Raw genomic sequence first — 22,356 nt, 5'->3', positions numbered from 1 at the left:
CTGTAATCCCAGCTACTCAGGAGGCTGAGGCAGGAGAATTGCTTGAACCTGAGAGGCAGAGGTTGCAGTGAGCAGAGATCGCGCCACTGTACTCCAGCCTGGGCGACAGACCGAGACTCTATCTCAAAAAAAAAAAAAAGACTATGCTTTCAATACTTAGGGTATTTACCCAAAAGTGAGTTTATAGGATTATATGATAATTCTATTTTTAATGTTTTTATAGTCCCAGGAGGGATGCAGAGTCCTTTATTAATGCAGCCTTGTCCAAACCAGATCCTGAATAAAGTCAAAACTCAACCAACAGGTGGAAGTCCAAGAATCAGTGGAGACTCACCGAGGCGAAGGGGCCAACCATGGGAAAGGAGAGTGGATGGGGTTCAGGTGGATATTGCACATAATTCTGGGGGCTGCTGGTCCTTCTGAGGTGAGCTACTCTCAGCTTCCACCAAGTACAAACCATGTAACCCCAGATGAGTCATTTGAGCAGAGTCAGAGCCTGGGATTCCTCCCCCTCTAAAGCGGGGCCCATGGTATCCTTGGGGACTTTTGAAGAGAGTATGTCAGCTGAGCTCTGTCTCATTCCTCAAAATTATTTGACAAATGCTGGTAGCCCATCCACTGAGGCAGAAGCTTTTGAGCTGCTATAAAGCAATGTCCTCCAATGCAATGGCCAAAACTAAAGAAAATCATAATGTTTCTCTGTCACCTGCACCACATTTCACGTGCTAAACGTGGCTACCTTAGTAGACAGTACAGAAAACAAATGTGGCTATGATTGCAGATGGCACTGCTGTGGAGATTTTGGGGAGCCCTAGAGGACCCCCGCATGCTGCTGCAGGGCCCTCAGGGCCTCCATCCCCTCACCTCTCTGGAAGAGCAGATCTGATATTGTCTTCTGTCAACCCTGTGCTTGGAAAGATTATATTTTCCTTGCCAAAAGGGAAAGTGTGAAGACTGCTGTTTGCTTCAATGGATTTATTTTACATTAAATAAATCCAGGCGCAGGGAGGGCCAGTGAGCCCTCGATGGTGTCTGTGAAACAGGCATAAACAAGCCTGGGATTCAGGTTCTCCTGGGAGCCGGTCCACTGGCCGCTTTCCACGTTGACTGCCCTTGTTTTGGGATCCCATACCTGCCCTGAGTGTTTCCAGAGAGCACAGCAGACCCCTCCTCCTCATCGTCGCCACAGGAAGATGTCAGGGAGGTCTGGGGGACTCTGTCCCATGGGGCCAACCCCAAATTTCCACTTCCCGCAGCTGTGGCTGTGGGGACTGTGCCCGTGGAGCTCGGTGCCGTGGGCTTCACCTCAGTAGGAATCGCCGCGTCCTCCATAGCAGCCAAGATGACATCTACAGTGGCCATTGCCAACGGGGGCGGAGTTGCCGCGGGCAGTCTGGTGGCTACTCTGCCGTCAGTGGGTGAGTGTTCTGGACAGGATGACCAGAGCCAGGAGATGATCCAGCCCTGGGGCTGAACCCCAGGGAGGCCTCTTCTCTCCCTGCAGGTCCGTGATCCTCTGCCTCCTGGGCCCTTTGTCTTTCTCTCACTGTCCCCTCTTCTGGTTGGAGGTGGGACCAGGGGTGCAGCCTCGGAGATCTGTGTTCCTGGTGAACCCTACAAAACCCAGGCATGTCCCTCCGCTCTCTGGGCCTTTGGAAGATAAGGAGCCTGCCATTTCTCAGAGGGTCTACCCTGTTGCTGGGATTCCCCACCAGCGTTATTGCCTCCTCTCCGGCCACTGGCCTGCAGCAGCCCCTCCCAAAGCAGAACTCCTAGGGTTTTAGGAAGTAGAGGCAGAGAACAGGGTTGGGCTGCCTGGGCCTCAGGCCTCCGGAGGGACCCAGGGTCTCTGGCCTCCAACCCCCTGTTAGGAGCTGCTACCTCTCCCTGTGCCCTGTGCTCACCCTCTCTTCTCCCGCAGAGGCAGCTGGACTCTCCGTGACATCCAAAGTTATCCTGGGCTCTGCTGGGACGGCTCTTGGGGCCTGGCTGGGTTCACCCCTTCCACCCCCCCAGCTGAACACCACACTGAGGCAGGGAGGTGGCTCTCTTGGTGGAGATGACTCTCCTGGGCCTCTGGATGACAGTCTTCCAAAGGACAAGTCCCCTACTCCCAAAATTCTTCAAGGAAGCATGAAAAATAAAGATGCTGGTGATCTTCTCCTAGTGTCAGTTCTCTGTTCTTGTGGTCAGGATAGGGTACATCTCTGCTGCAGGAGTGCTGAACAGGGAGGGACTCAAGATGAAGGAGCATGGGATGTCCATGACCAGAGCCAGGTCTGGCCTCAGGCGTTCCACTCATTCTGTGGTCCTGAGCAGGTCATGTCTGCCCTTTGAGCCTCAGTTCGCTGCTCTTCAGATGGGAGAGTCAGGCAGAGTCAGTGTTACAGGATGGTGTGGCTCTTGGGTCATTGCTTGAGCCATTGACCCTCAATTACGAAGCCCTTTGTCCTCACGCATGACTGATCCCTCCCTTTCCCACCTAGGACTCAGGGTGTGGCTGTATGATTACTCTAGAAGTTCGGCAACCCTGCATTTGCCTGGCCTGTGAGCCTTCGCCACACAGGTAGAGAAGTTTCATTCCTCCAGGGAGCTCTGTCCCTCTCAGCACACAGCCCAAGCTCCTCAGTCCCCAGGTGGACTGAGCAGAGCCCATGAGGATGGACAACGGGCTGGGGCTCCTGAGAAGCAGGCCAATGCAGAACATCCATTTCCAGAGACCTACTATGTGCCTGGCCCCAAATCAGGTGCCAGCTGTCCTATGCACACTGACCTGGCATCTGCCACCCGGCACCTCCCTGGCTGTGAGGATAAGTAAACCATACTTGACTTCTGGAAGGCCTGTTTAGACTCGACCTCTGACCTCAACATTAGTCCCATTCTGGGCTATTTGACCTTCACACTTATTTCTCCTTTACAGCTGCATTCCCACAGGACTCTCCCTGGGATGCTGGCTGAGCTGACTCCCACAGCTCCCAACGGGCCTCAAGGCTCCATCCCACGTGATCGCCCTGGCTACAGAGGATCACAGAGGTCCACCTCTGCCCAGGGTGCACAATGCTGGGGAAGCCAGCCCTTAACCAGTGATGTTAAGGGACTTGGGGTAAATTACAGAAATGACCACATTCTCTTCCCTTTCAGCATGGCTGTACAGCTCCTCCCATCAAGAGGTAGGGATTTCTTTCCCCTCCCTTTGAATCTCTTCTGGCCTGGGGAGTTGCTCTGGCCTGGTGGATAGAACACAGTGGAAGTGATGGCGTGCTAATCTTGAACCTAGTCCCTAAGAAACCTTGCAGCCTTCTGCTGTACCTCCCGGACCCCATCACTGCCATGAGAACAAGCCAGGCTGGGCAAGCGCACAAAGTTCATTCATTCCAGACAAGACCCCCGACATGGCAGCACGCCCAGCCAAGTTCTGCAAAGCCGACCTGCAGCTGACTGCAGATGGGTGAGGGGCCCAGCCGAGACCAGAAGAACCACCTGCCTAGATTGCTGACCCACAGAATCAGGAGCTACATAGCTTTTTTAAGCCACTAAATTGTGTGGTCACTTTTTATCCAGCCATAGGTGACTGACAACGTAAGACAATGTGTATAATCACTGAAGAGGATCAGGCTATATGGCTTGTAGGACAGAGAAGGAAGTGATTGATTCTAATTGTAGCAACCTGGGAAGACTTCCTGGCGTAAGGGCTGTTTGACCTAAGGATTATGGAGTTGGAAGTACCAGAAACTTGATCGCAACTTGCTCAGAGTTCAAGGGACTTCATTGCTTTACGAAATGGAAAGGTCCAAAGGTAAAGTATGCTTCAGGCAGGGTTTGATTCAGCAACACAGATGCCAAAGACCTGTCTTTTCTATTCTTCGTTTCTGAGGCATCAGCTTCATCCTGTGGCTGCCAGCTCTCGTGGTTACAAGACAGCTGTTAGCAAGTTCTGGAAGCTACCTTCTTTATTCGTGTCTCCCAGAAAGAACATTTTTTCATGTACTTCCTCCTGAAAAGCAAAGAAACATCTTTCCCAAATACCTCTAGTAAATGTTCATGCTGCAATCTTAAATGGAGTCATTTACTCATTCCTAAAACCCTTTAGTTAGGCCCAAAGGATGGGTGGGGTGTGATGACTGGTTTAAGTCCACCTGGGCTCACCTTTAGACAGTGCAAGGAGAGCCCATGCCTCTGATACACTCATAGGTCAGGGCAGGGGCTCCTATGCCTGCAAGAGGAGGTTTCTGTTTCAAAGAAGAGAGGGGGTAAGAGACACTGAGTGTCCACACAGTGTCCTGTACAGACAGCGTGGGCGTTGTTCTCAGGGAAGACAGCGCCTCAAGGATCCTTGGGGAAAACCAAAGCGGGCTCCCACCAGGTTCACTGCTTCTTTCTCTGTCTTGTTATCCTCACCACTCCGGCCATTAAGGAAGAGCACACCGGACCCGAAGGCAAGTGGACAGTAGGTTACTGTCTTTTTATTTTTAACTTTACAATATGGGATTATATTATTTTCTAATGAAAACCAACATTTTATTACATTTTAATTACTTAAGAGATCTTGAAGTAGCTTTGACTCTTAAAAATCTGAATTCCTATAGGTGAGGCTAAAGCCCCTTTGGCTCTGATAAGCATCCTTGCCCCTCGTTACAGCCCCTACTCCCACTCTCAGAAGTAAAGCACTGCTGCAATTTCTTACGTTCCTTTCTAGGGACCCCCCTTTTATACTGTGATAAAAATTCATAAAATTTACCATCTTGACCATTTTTTTAAGTACAGTTCAGCAATGTTAGGTATATATTCACGTTGCTGTGAAACATCTCCAGAATTTTTTCATCTTGCAAAACTGAAACTCTGTTCCCATTAAACAGCTCCGCTCTACCCCTCCCCCTGCCCCTGGTAACCACCATTCTACTTTCTGTCTTTGTGAATTTGACTACTCTAGGTACCACTTATTGGCGGAATTATATAGTATTTGTCGTGTGTGTGTATGTGTGTGTAGAGATGGCTTTTTTTTCTCCATATTGCCCAAACTGATCTCAAATTCCTGGGCTCAGCTGATTCACCCACCTTGGGGTCCCAAAGTGCTGGGATTACAGGTGCGAGCCACCATGCCTGGCCAAAACTATATAGTATTTGTCTTTTTGTGACTGGCTTATTTCACTTAGTATAATGTTCTCATCCATGATGCAGCATGTGACAGAATCTCCTTCCTCTTTAAGGCTGAACGACATTCCATTGGATGCATCGATCACATTTTGTTGATCCATTCACCCATCAGTGGACACTTGGGCTGCTTCCACCTCTTGGCTGTTGTGCATAGTGCTGCTATGTATGTGGGTATGCAAATATCTCTTTAAGATGCAGTGCCTTAGGCCGTTTGCACTGCTGTGACAAAATACCATAGACTAGGTAGCTTATAAAACAGAAATTTATTTCCCACAGTTCTAGAAGCCGGGAAGTCCAAGATTAAGAGGTGTCAGCCCCCTTGGTGTCTGGTCAGGTCCCTTTCCTGGTTTGTAAATGGTGCTTTCCTGGTTTGTAAATGGTGCTTTCTCTGTGTCCTCATCATGGTAGTGGGCTAAGGCAGCTCTCTGGGGGCCTCTTTTATAAAGGCACAAATCCCATTCATTAGGGCTCTGCTCTCCTGATTTAGTCACCTCCCAAAAGTTTCATCTCCCAGTACCATCACCTTTGGGGTTATGATTTTAACAAATTTGGCGGGGACACAGCATTCAGACCATAGCACCCTGCCTTCAGTTCTTTGGGGTATATACCCAGAGGTGGGGTTCCTGGACCATATAGTAGTTCTCTTAATTTTTAAAGGAACTGCCATACTGTTTTCCATAGCAACTACTCCATCTTACAATCCCACCGACAATGTACAACGGTTCCAATTATATAAGGGCCAACACTTTTTATTTTCTGTTTTTTTGATAGCAGCCATCCTAATGGTGGTGAGGTGGTATCTCATTGTGGCTTTGATCTGCATTTCCCTAATGATTAGTGATCTTAACTTTTCGTGTACTTTTTGGACATTTGTATATCATATTAGTTCATTTTGCACTGCTGTAAAGGCATACCTGAGACTGGAGACTGAGTACTTATAAAGAAAAGAGGTGTATTTGGCTCATGGTTCTGCAGGGAGCATGGCACTGATATCTGTTTGGCTTCTGGAGTGGTCTCAAGAAACTTGTACTCACAATGGAAGGCAAGGGGAGCTGACATCACACGGCGCGAGAGCAAGAGGAAGGCAGGAGGTGCCAGGGTCTCTTCTGCAGTCAGATCTTGCAGTAACTAATAGAGTGAGAGCTAACTCGTTACTGTGAGGACAGCGCCAAGCACCCCCATGACCCTAACACCCATGACTAAGCCTCATCTCAAATACTGGAGGTTACATTTTAACTTGAGATTTGGAGGGGGCAAATATTTAAACTATAGCATTGATCATCTTTGGAGAAATGCCCATGTAAGTCTTTTGCCCATTTTATTGATATATGACTTATTATTGTTATTATTTCAGATGGAGTTTCACTCTTCTTGCCCAGGCTGAATGCAATGGCGCAATCTCGGTTCACTTCAACTGCTGCCTCCCGGCTTCAAGCGATTCTCCTGCTTCAGCCTCCCAAGTAGCTGGGATTACAGGCACACACCACCACGCCTTGCTAATTTTTTGTAGTTTTAGTAGAGACAGAGTTTCACCATGTTGGTCAGGCTGGTCTTGAATTCCTGACCTCAGGTGATCCGCCTGCCTCAGCTTCCCAAAATGGTGAGATTACAGGCGTGAGCTACCACTCCTGCTTTTGCTCATTTTAAAATTGGGTTATGTGATTTTTTGTTGTTGAGTTGTAACGTTTTTTTTGTATCCTCCGAATACTCACTCTTCATTGGCAAGTCCAATGTCATGAATAATTTCCCCTATGTTTTCTTCTAGGAGTTTCATAGTTTTATGGCTCACATTTGGGTAATTAGTTCTCCATGCCCTTTTAAAGTTATTTCTGTGGATAGATGATAGAAGAGATATATAGGTATCTCCACAGAAAATATTTTTATGTAGTTCTGTTATATGCATTTTTATTGCTACAATTTTGTTTAACCTAATACATACTGTTCTGATGTTGGCTTTTTTATATTTTATAAGTCTTTTTAAATTATTTTTAATTGCTGCTTAGTATTCTATGGTAATGATCCACCACATTTTATTTTGTCTTTTCCCTTTTAATGGTACTCATGTAGCTGGTTGCTAAAGGAACATTTCCTACTTTGGAGGAATTACTTTTCTTCTTATTATTATACTTTTAAGTTCTAGGGTACATGTGCACAACATGCAGGTTTGTTACATAGGTATACATGTGCCATGTTGGTTTGCTGCACCCATCAACTCGTCGTTTACATTAGGTATTTCTCCTAATGCTCTCCCTCACTCAGCCCCCCACCCTGCAACAGGCCCAGTGTGTGATGTTCCCCTCCCTGTGCCCATGTGTTCTCATTATTCAATTCCTACTTACGAGTGAGAATATGCGGTGTTTGATTTTCTGTACTTGTGATATTTTGCTGAGAATGATGGTTTCCAGCTTCATCCATGTCTCTGCAAAGGACATGAACTCATCCTTTTTTATGGATGCATAGTATTCCATGGTGTATATGAGTCACATTTTCTTTATCCAGTCTATCACTGATGGGCATTTGGGTTGGTTCCAAGTCTTTGCTATTGTGAATAGTGCCGCAGTAAACATACGTGTGCACATGTCTTTACAGTAACATGATTTTATAATCCTTTGGGTATATACCCAGTAATGGGATTGCTGGGTCAAATGGTATTTCTAGTTCTAGATCCTTGAGGAATCACCACATTGTCTTCCACAATGGTTGAACTAATTTACACTCCCACCAACGATGTAAAAGTGTTCCTATTTCTCCACATCCTCTCCAGCATCTATTGTTTCCTCACTTTTTAATGATTGCCATTCTAACTGGTGTGAGATGGTATCTCATTGTGGTTTTGATTTGCATTTCTCTGATGGCTAGTGATGATGAGCGTTTTTTCATATGTCTGTTGGCTGCATAAATGTCTTCTTTTGAGAGATGTCTGTTCATATCCTTTGCCCACTTTTTGATGGGATTATTGGTTTTTTTCTTATAAATTGGTTTAAGTTCTTTGTAGATTCTGGATATTAGCCCTTTGTCAGATGGATAGATTGCAAAAATTTTCTCCCATTCTGTAGGTTGCCTGTTCACTCTGATGATAGTTTCTTTTGCTGTGCAGAGGCCCTTTAGTTTCATTAGATCTGATTTGTCTATTTTGGCTTTTGTGGCCATTGCTTTTGGTGTTTTAGTCATGAAGTCTTTGCCCATGCCTATGTCCTGAATGGTATTGCCTAGGATTTCTTCTAGGGTTTTTATGGTTTTAGGTCTTACATTTAAGTCTTTAATTCATCTTAAGTTAATTTTTGCATAAGGTGTAAGGAAGGGATCCAGTTTTAGCTTTCTGCATGTGGCTAGCCAGTTTTCCCAGCACCATTTATTAAATAGGGAATCCTTTCCCCATTGCTTGTTTTTGTCAGGTTTGTCAAAGATCAGATAATTGTAGATGTGTGGTGTTATTTCTGAGGCCTCTGTTCTGTTCCATTGGTCTATATATCTGTTTTGGTACCAGTACCATGCTGTTTTGGTTACTGTAGCCTTGTAGTATAGTTGAAGTCAGGTAGCGTGATGCCTCCAGCTTTGTTCTTTTTGCTTAGGATTTTCATGGCAATGCGGGCTCTTTTTTGGTTCCATATGAACTTTAAAGTAGTTTTTTCCAATTCTGTGAAGAAAGTCATTGGTAGCTTGATGGGGATGGCATTGAATCTATAAATTACCTTGGGCAGTATGGCCATTTTCATGATATTGATTCTTCCTATCCATGAGCATGAAATGTTCTTCCATTTCTTTGTGTCCTCTTTTATTTCATTGAGCAGTGGTTTGTAGCTCTCCTTGAAAAAGTCCTTCATATCCCTTGTAAGTTGGATTCCTAAGTATTTTATTCTCTTTGTAGTAATTGTGAATGGGAGTTCACTCATGATTTGGTTCTCTGTTTGTCTGTTCTTGTACAGGAATGCTTGTGATTTTTGCACATTGATTTTTGTATCCTGAGACTTTGCTGGAGGAGATTTTGGGCTGAGATAATGGGGTTTGTAAATATACAATCATGTCATCTGCAAACAGAGACAATTTGACTTCCTCTTTTCCTAATTGAATACCTTTTATTTCTTTCTCTTGCCTAAGTGCCCTGGCCAGAACTTCCAATACTATGTTGAATAGGAGTGGTAAGAGAGGGCATCCTTGTCTTGTGCCAGTTTTCAAAGGGAATGCTTCCAGTTTTTGCCCATTCAGTATGATATTGACTGTGGGTTTGTCATAAATAGCTGTCCCTTGGTGTTTTGAGATATATTCCATCAATACCCAGTTTATTGAGAGTTTTTAGCATGAAAGACTGTTGAATTTTGTCTAAGGCCTTTTCTGCATCTGTTGAGATAATCATGTGGTTTTTGTCATTGGTTCTGTTTATGTGATGCATTACATTTATTGATTTGCGTATGTTGAACCAGCCTTGCATCCTAGGGATGAAGCTGACTTGATTGTGGTAGATAAGCTTTTTGATGTGCTGCTGGATTTGGTTTGCCAGTATTTTATTGAGGATTTTCGCATTGATGTTCATCAGAGATACTGGCCTAAAATTCTCTTTTTTTGTTGTATCTCTTTCAGGCTTTGTTATCAGGATGATGCTGGCCTCATAAAATGAGTTAGGGAGGATTCCCTCTTTTTCTGTTTTTTGGAATAGTTTCAGAAGCAATGGTACCAGCTCCTTTTTGTACCTCCAGTAGAATTCGACTGTGAATCTGTTTGGTCCTGGACTTTTTTGGTTGGTAGTCAATTTATTACTGCCTCAATTTCAGAACTTGTTATTGGTCTATTCAGAGATTCAGCTTCTTCCTGGTTTAGTCTTGGGAGGGTGTATGTGTCCAGAAATTTATCCATTTCTTTTAGATTTTCTAGTTTATTTGTGTAGAGGTGTTTATAGTATTCTCTGATGGTAGTTTGTATTTCTATGGGATCAGTGGTGATATCCCCTTTATCATTTTTTATTGTGTCTATTTGATTCTTCTCTGTTTTCTTCTTTATTAGTGTTGCTAGCTGTCTGTCAGTTTTGTTGATCTTTTCAAAAAAACCTGCTTCTGGATTCACTGATTTTTTGAAGGTTCTTTTTTTTTTTTTTTTTTTTTTTTTTTTTTTGTATCCCTATTTCCTTCAGTACTGCTCTGATCTTAGTTATTTCTTGTCTTCTGCTAGCTTTTGAATTTGTTTACTCTTGCTTCTCTAGTTCTTTTAATTGTGATGTTAGGGTGTCTATTTTAGATGTTTCCTGCTTTCTTTTGTGGGCATTTCATGCTGTAAATTTCTCTACACATTGCTTTAAATGTGTCCCAGAGATTCTGGTACATTGTATCTTTGTTCTGATTGGTTTCAAAGAACATCTTTTTTTCTGCCTTCATTTCATTATTTACCCAGTAGTCATTCAGGAGCAGATTGTTCAGTTTCCATGTAGTTGTGTGGTTTTTGAATGAGTTTCTTAATCCTGAGTTCTAATTTGATTGCACTGTGGTCTGAGAGACAGTTTGTTGTGATTTCTGTTCTTTTACATTTACTGAGGAGTGTTTTACTTCCAATTATGTGGTCAATGTTAGAATAAGTGTGATGTGGTTCTGAGAAGAATGTATATTACGTTGATTTGGGATGGAGAGTTCTGTAAATGTCTATTAGGTCCACTTGGTGCAGAGCTGAGTTCAAGTCCTGGATATCCTTGTGAATTTTCTGTCCCGTTGATCTGTCTAGTATTGACAGTGGGGTGTTAAAGTCTCCCATTATTATCGTGTGGGTGTCTAAGTCTCTTTGTAGGTCTCTAAGAACTTGCTTTATGAATCTGGGTGCTTCTGTATTGGGTACATATATATTTAGGATAGTTAGCTCTTCTTGTTGAATTGATCTTTTTACCATTATGTAATGGCCTTCTTTGTCTCTTTTGATCTTTGTTGGTTTAAAGTCTGTTTTCTCAGAGACTAGGATTGCAACCCCTGCTTTTTTTTGGTTTCCATTTGTTTGGTAGATCCTCCTCCATCCCTTTATTTTGAGTCTATGTGTGTCTTTGCATGTGAGATGGGTCTCCTGAATACAGCACACTGATGGGTCTTGACTCTTTATCCAATTTGCCAGTCTGTTTCTTTTAATTGGTATTTAGCCCATTTAAATTTAAGGTTAATATTGTTGTTGAGGTCCGCGCGTTTCCTAAACAAAGGAATGAACACACAAGACAACACAGGACAAGACAAACATGGCGGCCACCCCAAGCAGCACGCTCTGCTTTATTTTATACACGCTTGTGGAATTTTACTACATCACAAGACACGAGTTGTTTTTATGACACAAGTTGTTTTTATGTCATGAGTTGTTTTTCTGACCTTTCCCTAACTTTCTGAGTTCTCAAGATGCTTTAAACATTAACAAGGCCGGGCGTGGTGGCTCAAGCCTGTAATCCCAGCACTTTGGGAGGCCGAGACAGGCGGATCACGAGGTCAGGAGATCGAGACCATCCTGGCGAACACGGTGAAACCCCGTCTTTACTAAAAAAATACAAAAAACTAGCCGGGCGAGGTGGCGGGAGCCTGTAGTCCCAGCTACACAGGAGGCTGAGGCAGGAGAATGGCGTAAACCCGGGAGGCAGAGCTTGCAGTGAGCTGAGATCCGGCCACTGCGCTCTAGCCCCGGCGACAGAGCGAGACTCCGTCTCAAAAAAAAAAAAAAAAAAAAAAAAAAAAAAAAAAAACATTAACCAGTTCCTAGAGTCTGCTGTTTGCGGCTGATTCTTTTGTTCTTCCTGTTTGCAGAGAGGAAACGTCCTGCTTTGTTTGCAAGAGCAGGACTTATCGGGAACATCTCGTTTGTGAGCACATAGTCCTCTACAATTGTTATGTGTAAATTTGATCCTGTCATTATGATGCTAGCTGGTTATTTTGCCTGTTAATTGATGCAGTTTCTTCATAGCATCAATGGTCTCTACAGTTTGGCATGTTTTTGCAATGGCTGGTACTGGTTGTTCCTTTCCATGTTTAGTGCTTCTTTCAGGAGCTCTTGTAAGGCAGGCCTGGTGGTGACAAAATCTCTCAGCATTTGCTTGTCTGTAAAGGATTTTATTTCTCCTTCACTTATGAAGCTTAGTTTGGCTGGATATGAAATTGTGGGTTGAAAATTCTTTTCTTGAAGAATGTTGAATATTGGCCCCCAGTCTCTTCTGGCTTGCAGGGTTTCTGCTGAGAGATCCACTGTTAGTCTTACGGACTTCCCTTTGTGGTTAACCCAACCTTTCTCTCTGACTGCCCTTCACATTTTTTCCTTTATTTCAACCTTGGTGAATCTGACAATTATGTGTCTTGCGGTTTCTCTTCTCAAGGAGAGTATCTTTGTGGTGTTTTCTGTATTTCCTGAATTTGAATGTTGGCCTGCCTTGCCAGGTTGGGGAAGTTCTCCTGGGTAATATCCTGAAGAGTGTTTTTTTTTTTTTTTTTTTTTTTTTTTTTTTTGAGACGGAGTCTCGCTCTGTCGCCCAGGCTGGAGTGCAGTGGCGCGATCTCGGCTCACTGCAAGCTCCGCCTCCCGGGTTCACGCCATTCTCCTGCCTCAGCCTCCCGAGTAGCTGGGACTACAGGCGCCCACAACTGCGCCTGGCTAATTTTTTGTATTTTTTTTAGTAGAGACGGGGTTTCACCGTGGTCTCGATCTCCTGACCTTGTGATCCGCCCGCCTCGGCCTCCCAAAGTGCTGGGATTACAGGCGTGAGCCACCGCGCCCGGCGATGCTATTCCTTTCTGTTTGTTAGTTTTCCTTCTAACAGACAGGCCCCTCAGCTGCAGGTCTGTTGGAGATTGCTGGAGGTCCACTCCAGACCCTGTTTGCCTGGGTATCACCAGCAGAGGCTGCAGAATGGCAAATATTGCTGCCTGATTCTTCCTCAGGAAGCTTCATCCCAGAGGGGCACCTGCCTGTATGAGGTGTCTGTTGGCCCCTACTGGGAGATGTCTCCAGTCAGGCTACATGTGTTACAGCCAGGCTACACTTGAGGAGGCAGTCTGTCCATTATTGGAGCTCAAATGCTGTGCTGACAGAACCACTGCTCTCTTCAGAGCTGTCAGGCAGGGACGTTTAAGTCTGGAGAAGCTGTCTGCTGCCTTTTGTTTAGCTATGCCTTGCCCCCAGAAGTGGAATCTCGAGAGGCAGTAGGCCTTGCTGAGCTGCGGTGGGCTCCACCCAGTTCGAGCTTCCCTGCTGCTTTGGTTACACTGTGAGCATAGAACCGCCTACTCAAGCCTCAGCAATGGTGGATGCCCCTCCCCTCACCACACTTCAGCATCCTAGGTTGATCTCAGACTGCTGCTCTCTGTGGGTATCGGACCTGCCGAGCCAGGCATGTGAGGGAATCTCCTGGTCTGCCAGTTGCAAAGACCATGGGAAAAGTGCAGTATTTGGGCAAGAGTGTACCATTCCTCCAGGTACAGTCACTCATGGCTTCACTTGGCTAAGAAAGGGAAATCCCCCAACCCCTTGTGCTTCCCAGGTGAGGCAATGCCCCACCCTACTTTGGCTCACCCTCTGTGGGCTGCACTCACTGTCCAACCAGTCCCAATGAGATGAACCAGGTACCGCAGTTGGAAATGTAGAAATCACCCGTCTTCTGTGTCGATCTCACTGGGAGCTGTAGATTGGAGCTGTTCCTATTCAGCTACCTTGTACTCTTCTTCTGAGGAATTTCAACATAAACCTCAAAGCTGAGAACATTGGAAAATAAGGATCCCCAGTTTCAAAGAGAGCTGCTGGACATGCCTCTTGGGGATTTATTTTAAGAAAGCATAACAAATCTGTAACTGTCAGCTCTTATCACTCACATGTAGCCTGTATGAGGGAGAGCTTAGGATTCATTGGAAAAAGTGCTTTAAGAGGAATTCATTCAAATATTTGTTGGGCACCCTTGTTTGCTCTAAGTGCTGTAATACATTGTTAATACTACATTGTTAATACTAATACCCTGTTGTCATGGAGTTTTCCCCACAGGGCTTGAAGGTGCTTTGGCTTTTCTTGGTTCCTCTCTTGGAGCCCCAGGGGGTAGGGTGTGTGTGAGATAGTTAGTCCTGCATCTGCCACTCACCAGTCAGAGACTGGCTAGGGCCACCCATTTGCAGATGAATACAGGCTGGAACTATCTGTGCTTGGCAGGGAGAGGAAGCCTGCATTGCTGAGGGTTGCATGAAGACCTTGGAAAGGTAATGGGCTTGAGTTATCTTGGCAGGACTCAGCCAAGCTTAGCCAAGAGGGTACCTGCCTCAGTGTGGAGCACCCAGCAGAAAAAGGCAATGGATGTGGGAAGGTCCCGTGGGGAACTGATGAAGGACCCTCCTCATGACTCATGAGCTCATCTGTGAAATGGGGATGGCGGTACCTCTTCATGGGGTTGTTGTGAGGATTCAAGTACTTAACACAGGCGAAGCCCTCAGCACAGGGCTTGTTGGGTACAAGAACGCACCCGCAGGGACACTGCTGTGCTCTGTCTCTGATGCCCACTGGTGGGGAAGATTCCCACTGCTAACTCTCTCTGTCAGTTCTTCCATCAGTAGGGACCCTCATCACAGCGTCCTTGACAAGGATTTGCCACATCTGGCTGGACAGCTTCAATCCTGTACTGGACTGCAGCTTTCAAACAGTCCACCACTCTCAGCTCCTCTCGACCCTCTGGGTGGTGATCATGGCCACATCCTTCTCAGCTGCATTGGGTTGGTGCCACGTCTGGCTCAGGGAAAACACAGTGCCAGACTCTAAAGGGGCAGCTTACCCCCAGAGTAGGCTTCCTGCCCTCCTGCCCAGGGCAGCCTTCTAACCACAGCCTTCTGCCCTTAGATTGTATAGACCCAAATCAGACAACTATGCTTGTTGCCCTCAAATTCCAAGGGATTCAAGGCCAGGCACAGTGGCTCCCACCTGTAATCCCAGCACTTTGGGAGGCCGAGGTGGGCAGATCACTTGAGGTCAGGTGTTGGAGACCAGCCTGGCCAACATAGTAAAACCCCGTCTCTACTAAAAATGCAGAAAAAATCAGCCGAGTGTGGTGGCAGGTGCCTGTAATCCTGGTTACTCAGGAGGCTGAGGCAGGAGAATCACTGGAACCTGGGAGGCAGAGGTTGCAGTGAGCTGAGACCGTGCCACTGCACTCCAGCCTTGGTGACAGAGGGAGGCTCCATCTCAAAAAAAAAAAAAAGAAAGAAAGAAAGAAAAAAAGAAAAGAAAAAGGAAAGAAAGAAAAAAGAAAAAAAAATTCCAAGGGATTGAAGTCATGCTTTCCACATGGGTACCATTTAGCTCTGGGTGGGCAGAGCCCTCCCCTCCTCTCATCATGGGGCTCAGGGAAAGGCACAGTCCACAAATTCTCCCTCATTCTCTCTCTCTCTTTTCCTTTCTCTGCAATCTCTACTCCCTAATTCCTCTACTTCTTTTAGAGCTGGTTTTACAGTTCTTAGCACATCCTCCCAGGAAAGGTTGGGGACTGGACGCTCCTGGCCCTATTTCATTACTGCTTCCTGTCTTTGACCCTGGCCTGAAATGCCCTCAAGCATCCAACAACTGCCAAGGAAGTTCTGCATTTGACATTCACGTGTGGTAAAAGTATAAAGACATGCATGAGAAGAGCCAGCTGTCAGTTCCGGAGAGGGAGGCAGACAAAGGAGACTAGGAAGGGATTCGCAGGTTGTTTTCCTTGTTTCTGTAATGTTTGAGTTCTTGAGCTGAGTGGTGGGCGCATAAGCATTATATTATCATCTATACTTTTTTGGATGCCTGAAAACACTTTATATTCTATACAGGGCATCTCTTTAAGAGTGTCTGTGAGCTGAAAAAGAGCCAGTGTAAATGTCTCTCTCAACAATTTGCCATAATGGCAGCAGAAAAATGGTGAGATCTTAGGGTCAAGAAAGTGATTGGAAATTCAGCTCTATAATAAATAGATTTTCTTCTTTACTGGAAAAGAAAGGAGAAAAATGTCTGCAGTTAAGGTTTCCTGGGAAAACAAATCCTCTCTCATTTGCTGCCTGCATCGCTTGGGCTTGTGCTTCTGTTGGGGTGAAGCTGCTTAAAGCATCTGGAGTCAGCTCCTCTAAGAACACAGCCAAGCCCAGGTCTATATTCTTGGGAATTTGGGAGAGGGAGAGGATAGTTGCAAGATTAAGTCTTTGAGTAGGCAAGAGGGGATACAATCTTTAGGAACTGGGATAGTTCATCCACAGAAACGGAGAGAAGGCAGAGTATATGGATGTAGATATGGATATAGATGCTGGGGGTTGGTGGATTTGATGTTGAGAAGACTTCTTCATGACATAAGAAACCACCATCTGAGGGTGAGCGGAGAGGAGATGGTCATAGATGCCTTTTGAAGAAAGGAGTTGAATTTACTATTGAAATTGTGTAGAACTGCTGGACGAAAACTGTGTCCCTATGCTGGCCGTGGATTGTTCCATCCAGAAGTGCTTTGAGCCTCAGCATTAGGGTGACCCCCACCCAGCCTTTGGTTAGGACATGGAGCCTGATGACATCACAAACATACATTCATTATGCTAATTTGCAAAGTCTCTGGTACTGATGTAGTAGCTGCACAGGGGCCTGTAGATTTCTGAATATACAGCCTCCTGGGGGGCCCTTCCCACAGAGAACGCTAGAGTGGACACCTGCTGGACCCCTGAATAGGAGTATAGATCACCATCAGTGTGGCTTAAACTAGTTGAAGCAACCTGTTGATGTCACATTTGTGTCAACATAAAAAGAGAGAGAGAGACAAATCTTTAAGTAAAATAGTTTTACTTGGGAATAATACACAAGAAGTAGGATTGCAACCCCACAACATAAATATGGACCAGGGTGGCCTTTTCGTTTTGGAAAACAAAGGAAAAAATTAGGGAATTTTTAAAGAAAGAGGCTGTTATGCAAGTTGTTTTGAAAGACAGTTCGATACAATTTGTTTTATAAAAGTTATGCAAGTTGTTTTGAAAGGAAGTTTAATAGCCGTGATCCCACGTCCAAAAGCATATGCCTGTAATCCCAGCACTTTGGGAGGCAGAGGCAGGAGGATCACCTGATGTCAGGAGTTTGAGATCAGCCTGGCCAACATGGTGAAACCCCGTCTCTACTAAAAATACAAAAAATCAGACGGGCATGGTGGCAGGTGCCTTTAATCCCAGCTACTTGGGAGGCTGAGGCAGGAGAATCACTTGAACCCGGGAGGTGGAGGTTGCAGTGAGCCGAGATTGCACCACTGCACTCCAACCTGGGCAACAAGAGCAAAACTCCCATCAAAAAAAAGAAAAGAAAAGAGAGAAAGAGAGAAAGAAAGAAGAAAGAAAGAGAAAGAAAGAAAACGAAAGAAAGAAAAAAGAAAGAAAGAAAGGAAAGAAAAAAAGAAAGAAAGAAAGAAAGAGAAAAAGAAGAAAGAAAGAAAGAGTAAGTTTATTGGTGCTGGCAGCATCTTACAAGTCCTGGTGAGTTCTGACTGGCAAGTGTCAGTAGTTGTTAGGTAGGACTGGGAATCTTGGAGTAATGGTCAGGTTCCTGCAGTTTTGGATTGGGTGTGTGAGACACTGTGCCAGGCAAGTGTTTTTGCATAACTGGCTCGCTCTCCTTGTGCTTCAAGCTGTCCTTGTGTGGCCCATGTAATAAGCTGCAGTTTGGAAACATTTCTCGTGATAGTTCCTATTAGCAGGCAAATGGGAGAGCCTCATCTTGCGTGACAGCCCTCCCTTTATAGCCTTGCTGGCTCTGTCTGCCGAGGTTTGACCCAAGTGACTCCATTTTGAATCTTACAACTTGCACACTACTCGTGTGGAAGATTTAAATGTACATTTTGGCACCTGATGCTTTTTCTTCCGCCTGTTCTCAGAGCAGCCGCAGAGTGACCTGACCGTGTCATTTCTCAGCTTCATCCCCCTATCCCCCAAAAGGTATAGACGATAATCCCCTGCAATGGCTTCAGGACACAAGATCAAGTCCTTGCAGTGCTTTTGCGGCCTCACAGGGCCTCTCTCCCTGGCCCACTTGCTGAGGCCACACTGGCCCCCTTGCTGCTCCTGCCACACGGGCTCTGCCACTGCTGTGGCCTCCACCTGGAATGACTGCCCCCCATAATTCTGCCGGGCTCGCTGCGTCACCTCCTTTTGCTTTAGTGCTTCATCAAATAACATTCTATACATGTAGTTATTTATCATGTTCACTTTGCCCCCATTGCTGGTAAACTCTGTGAGGACGGATATTTTGGTCTGTTTTGTTTACAGTCCTATCCCAGTGCCTAGTCAGTATCTAGCACAGTGGGCCTGCAGTCAAGCCTTTTTTGAAAAACTGAACATCTGCCTACCACAAGGACTAAATTATTCTGAAAATCACCTTCTTCATTAGAAAGTAATAGTATCATTTTATTATAGAACTTTGATTTTACTTCTCATGACTTCATTATGCGTAGAGCACACTCCCATCTTGAATGAAATGACAAAGCATTTTATACTAACTGACAATGACTGATGCCATGGGCAAATCCTATTTCACTAAATAACTGAAGTTTCCTCTTGACTGGCCGTGAGGGGAGAAAGATGTCTGCAGTTTCAGTTTCCTGGAAAATGAAACCTATCTCATTTGTTGTCTGTGTCAAGGGGCTGTGCTTCAGTCGGGGTGGAGCTGCTTAAAAGGCCTGGGATCAGACCCTTTGTGAACACAACCAAGCTTAAGACGGTGGGGTCAGCTTCACATTCTCAGGAACTCTCCTTCTCTGGGTAAGACTGGGAGGGCGGGCAGGAGCTAACCTTCCCATGGCCCCGAACTTGGGTGGGCTGTGGGCTCAGGGAGCGGAGGGGAGGCCTTGAGCATCCACTCTCTGCCCTGTCTTTTTGTTTTCATCAGGGAGCCTTGGGAGGGAAGGGACCTGAGCCCCATCTGTCCCTGGACTCTGGAATTTAAGGACAATTAGCTTTGTCCTTGCCCAGGTTTTCCTCAGGCCTTGAGGGCGGCTTGGGTTAAAGTGGGCAGCGGGGAGAGAGAAGGGTTAGGAGGAACCAAGGCGGAGCCATTGCAAGTCCATGCCTGGCTGGGGTGTTGCTTCCCTATGGGAAGCCTCTGACCTGGAGCAAATCACTGAGCCAGATCACGTTCCCTCATCTGTAACATGCGGAGGGGGAGGGTCCCATCTTTTTCACGTTAGTGAGGAGATTACATAAAAGCAGGCACCTCGCCTGCCATATATGCCTTAAAAATGCGGTTGGTTCTGATTTCCTAATTTTGGTGCCTTTTCAATTGCTCCGTGGAGAGATATGGGAGTCCCAGAAGTGTCTAAGATGTTGGTGCTGGGACTCTCAGAAGAAAGAAAGCAGCCCCCCTGTGGAAATAAAGTTCCTCAGGGCCCTAATCTAACACAGGTCCTTTGGTAGCCCCAACTCCTCAACATGCCTCCCTCCCTCACCCCAGGATCCTTTCCAGGCCTGCTACCCCACAAGCTCAGAGCAGCCTCCCCAACCCCCTGGAGCTCCTCACATTTTTCAGGACAGTGGGAGGCAAGCCAGGTTGTGCCCATCCCGTCCTCAGAGCTCCATCCCTTCGGCAGGTCTGGCTGAAGTTAAGGATCTCTTACTCTCTAGGCCACGGAATTAACGCGAGCAGCCATGGTGGCCTCCGCTTTCACCTCATCAGCAGTGACCGGTGTGGCCAAAGTGGCCAGGGTGGCCTCTGGCTGTGCCGTAGTCTTGCCCCTGGGTGAGTGTTCCTGGGAGGGGCTGGTGCTGGGGGCGAGGAGGCAGCTGGGGAGGGCAGGGGTCTTGTCCAGGGACCCGTGGGAGAGAAAATGGGGGGACACCCACAGCCTTGCTGCCCTGCCCTGTCCTCTCACAGCAGGTGTCCACCGTGACTTTCAGTCTGGGAGGGGGCCCGGGGCAGGCAGACTCTGGCCGGGTGCCCAGCCCTGGGTGTCCCCCAGGTCCTCTCCCCTCTGGGCCTGGGCCTCCTGCCTAGCTGGAAAGGGTCTATCTACCACTGAGTCCCACTCTCTTCAGCTCTCCCTTCCCCCAGATTTACTGTCAGAATTCATCTCCTTTAGTTTACCTTGTCAACAGGGCCCCTGTGTCCTGCGGGATCTCACATCCAGAGTATCGATTTTAACAAGATTCTTTAGCTCACTTTTTTCACTGGTTTCTGGGAGATCTCTTTCTAGTCTTATTTATTCTCATTCTTCTTCCTTTTCACCCTCAATTCCCCTCCCTCAAAGTCAACCTTTCTAATATATTTAATGTGTGTCTGTTTTTCATATGTATTTTTGCAGAACAGGAATTGTGTTTTGTTTGCATGCGTTTTAACTGACATGCAGGATGGTGTGCTGTAGATCCCATTCTATTGCTTTTTTCCACACTGAGAACCATAATCTTGAGATCCATCAGTATCATTTGGTGAGCATCTAATCCTGGCCTCTACCTGCTGACAAGTGCTCCTCTGCGTGTATCCACTGCCCTTTACCTTTCTGTCTCCCTGGGTGGACATCCAGGGGTTCCCCCAACTCCGCCAGCACAAATGGCATAGGCTTGAACGGGGGCACAGGGCCCCTGACTCCTACCCTGACTTCTGACCCCTGCCCCAACCTCTAACCTCTATTTGAGCCTGCACTCACCCTCTGCCGACCCTGTCATCCTCAGCTGCCCTGAGCCCCAACATCTCTATCCTCAGACGATTGCTGGGAGCACTGGAGGTTAGCTCCTTCATGCTGGGGTCCCTCACTGGCACCCTGTTTTGCAACTTGGAGGTAACTGGCCCTCAGCAACACACACCACTCTTTGGGCTCCCAACTCAGTACAGAGAAGTGTGATGAGCAAGTGAGGGCCTGGGCCACACCCAGCAGTCCTTTCTGTTTGTCAGAAATGCCGATGACTTCTCAGTTTAAGATCAAGCAATTCATAAAATTAAAATAATAACAGCTCAACTTGAGCGAGCGCTTTTATGTTCTAGTCACTTACCCTAGCACTTGAGGTTTGTCAATTTGTTTAATTCTCGTAACAACCCCAGAGGAAGATAAGAAGATAATATTGTCCCTTATTTACCAACTGGGACAATTTACTGTTGTCCAAGTGCTCTGGGCAGCACAGAAGGGTGTGGGGGTGCTGCTTCCAAGCTTGGAACAGAAGGCAGAACAATGAACAATGATAAGAAGTATTAATAGGCCAGGCACAGTGGCTTACACCTGTAATCCCAGCACTTTGGGAGGCCAAGGAGGGCAGATCACTCGAGGTCAGGAGTTTGAGACCAGCCTGGCCAACATGGTGAAACTCCGTCTCTACCAAAAATACAAATATTAGCCAGGCATGGAGGTGCATGCCTGTAATCCCAGCTACTTAGGAGGCTGAGGCAGGAGAATTGCTTGAATCCAGGAGGCAGAGGTTGCAGTGAGCCGAGATTGTGCCACTGCACTCCAGGCTGGGTGACAGAGCAAGACTCTGTCTCAAAAAAAAAAAAAAAGAAAGAAAGAAGGAAAGAAATATTAATAGAAGTGGGAGAATAGAAATTGGAGGGAAGTCTCAGGGTAGGGCAGGTTCTGAATGGCGTAAAATAACGGCCAGGCTACTCTGCCCTATGAATGCCCATCAGCTGAGCCTAACAGGCAGGCCCCCCTACACAGAGCAGCCAGTTCCTGAGGGCTTTTGTGTGTCAGGGTCCAGGTCTGCTAGGCTGCCAGCCATCTTGACATCACCTCTCCTGCCTGCCAATAAAACTGAACCTTCTAACCAGGTTATCCATTCCTGAGTCCCTGGGCTCAAAACCCCTCCAGGTGGCCTTTCTGGTCACTCAGGGGTGTCTCTTTACTTCCTCCACCATCACTCTAAGGCCTCTCCCTGGGAGCTGGCTGAGCTCATTCCTGCACATCTGGCTATCTTTAGAACTCCTGGCCCCAAATTGCAGTTCTGGCCCCTCTGACTGCTGGGGAAGAGAACCTCTGCCCGCTCCCCAGGGGCTTACCATGTGGGGAAGCAAACCATGTACACCCAGTGCTGTGAGTGGCTCCAGTCATGGAGGAGCAAGGATGAGTTCTCCCTGGAAGAATCTGGGAGGGCTTCCTGGAGGAGGGAGCAATGACATGGACCTTGAAGAGTCAGAAGCTTTCAATTCATTCCATTCAAGCATTGCTCTCACGTGGCATTCAAGCATTCTACAGTGCTTGCCATGACTCAGGCACACAGTGCAAAATGAAGCTCATCTTTCTCTACCATGAGGACTTATTACTGT

The 22,356-nt window shown here is 46.4% G+C and overlaps 3 protein-coding genes across 11 annotated transcripts in view; 2 read left to right on the top strand and 1 right to left on the bottom strand.

Moving 5' to 3' along the window:
- The window catches only part of DDX24 (DEAD-box helicase 24), a 463,245-nt gene that overhangs the window by 56,268 nt on the left and 384,621 nt on the right, over nucleotides 1-22,356 (bottom strand). The gene's annotated exons all lie outside the window — the stretch shown is intronic.
- Nucleotides 1-22,356, top strand: part of IFI27 (interferon alpha inducible protein 27) — a 420,724-nt gene that overhangs the window by 395,961 nt on the left and 2,407 nt on the right. For 4 of the 9 annotated variants that reach the window (XM_050799200.1, XM_050799198.1, XM_050799201.1 and 1 more), the window contains exons 2-3: nucleotides 18,811-18,872; nucleotides 19,731-19,845. In XM_050799200.1, the coding sequence (XP_050655157.1) occupies nucleotides 19,755-19,845 (91 nt within the window). In that variant the 5' untranslated portion in view covers nucleotides 18,811-18,872; nucleotides 19,731-19,754. Of the gene's footprint in view, nucleotides 1-18,790; nucleotides 18,873-19,696; nucleotides 19,846-22,356 lie in introns of those variants that run through there. The other 5 variants (XM_050799204.1, XM_050799202.1, XM_050799203.1 and 2 more) reach the window with 4 other exon arrangements.
- LOC126959119 (interferon alpha-inducible protein 27-like protein 2B) lies at nucleotides 528-2,603 on the top strand. The gene is made up of 3 exons (XM_050798068.1): nucleotides 528-555; nucleotides 1,143-1,418; nucleotides 1,922-2,603. Exons 1-3 carry the CDS (start codon nucleotides 528-530, stop codon nucleotides 2,335-2,337), a joined length of 720 nt encoding a protein of 239 aa, XP_050654025.1. The 3' UTR covers nucleotides 2,338-2,603.

This window comes from Macaca thibetana, chromosome 7 (assembly GCF_024542745.1).
Source record: "Macaca thibetana thibetana isolate TM-01 chromosome 7, ASM2454274v1, whole genome shotgun sequence".
In the NCBI taxonomy this organism is placed as follows: Eukaryota; Metazoa; Chordata; class Mammalia; order Primates; family Cercopithecidae; genus Macaca; species Macaca thibetana.
Note: the sequence above shows the minus strand (reverse complement) of the source record. Positions and strands in the feature narration are given on the sequence as shown.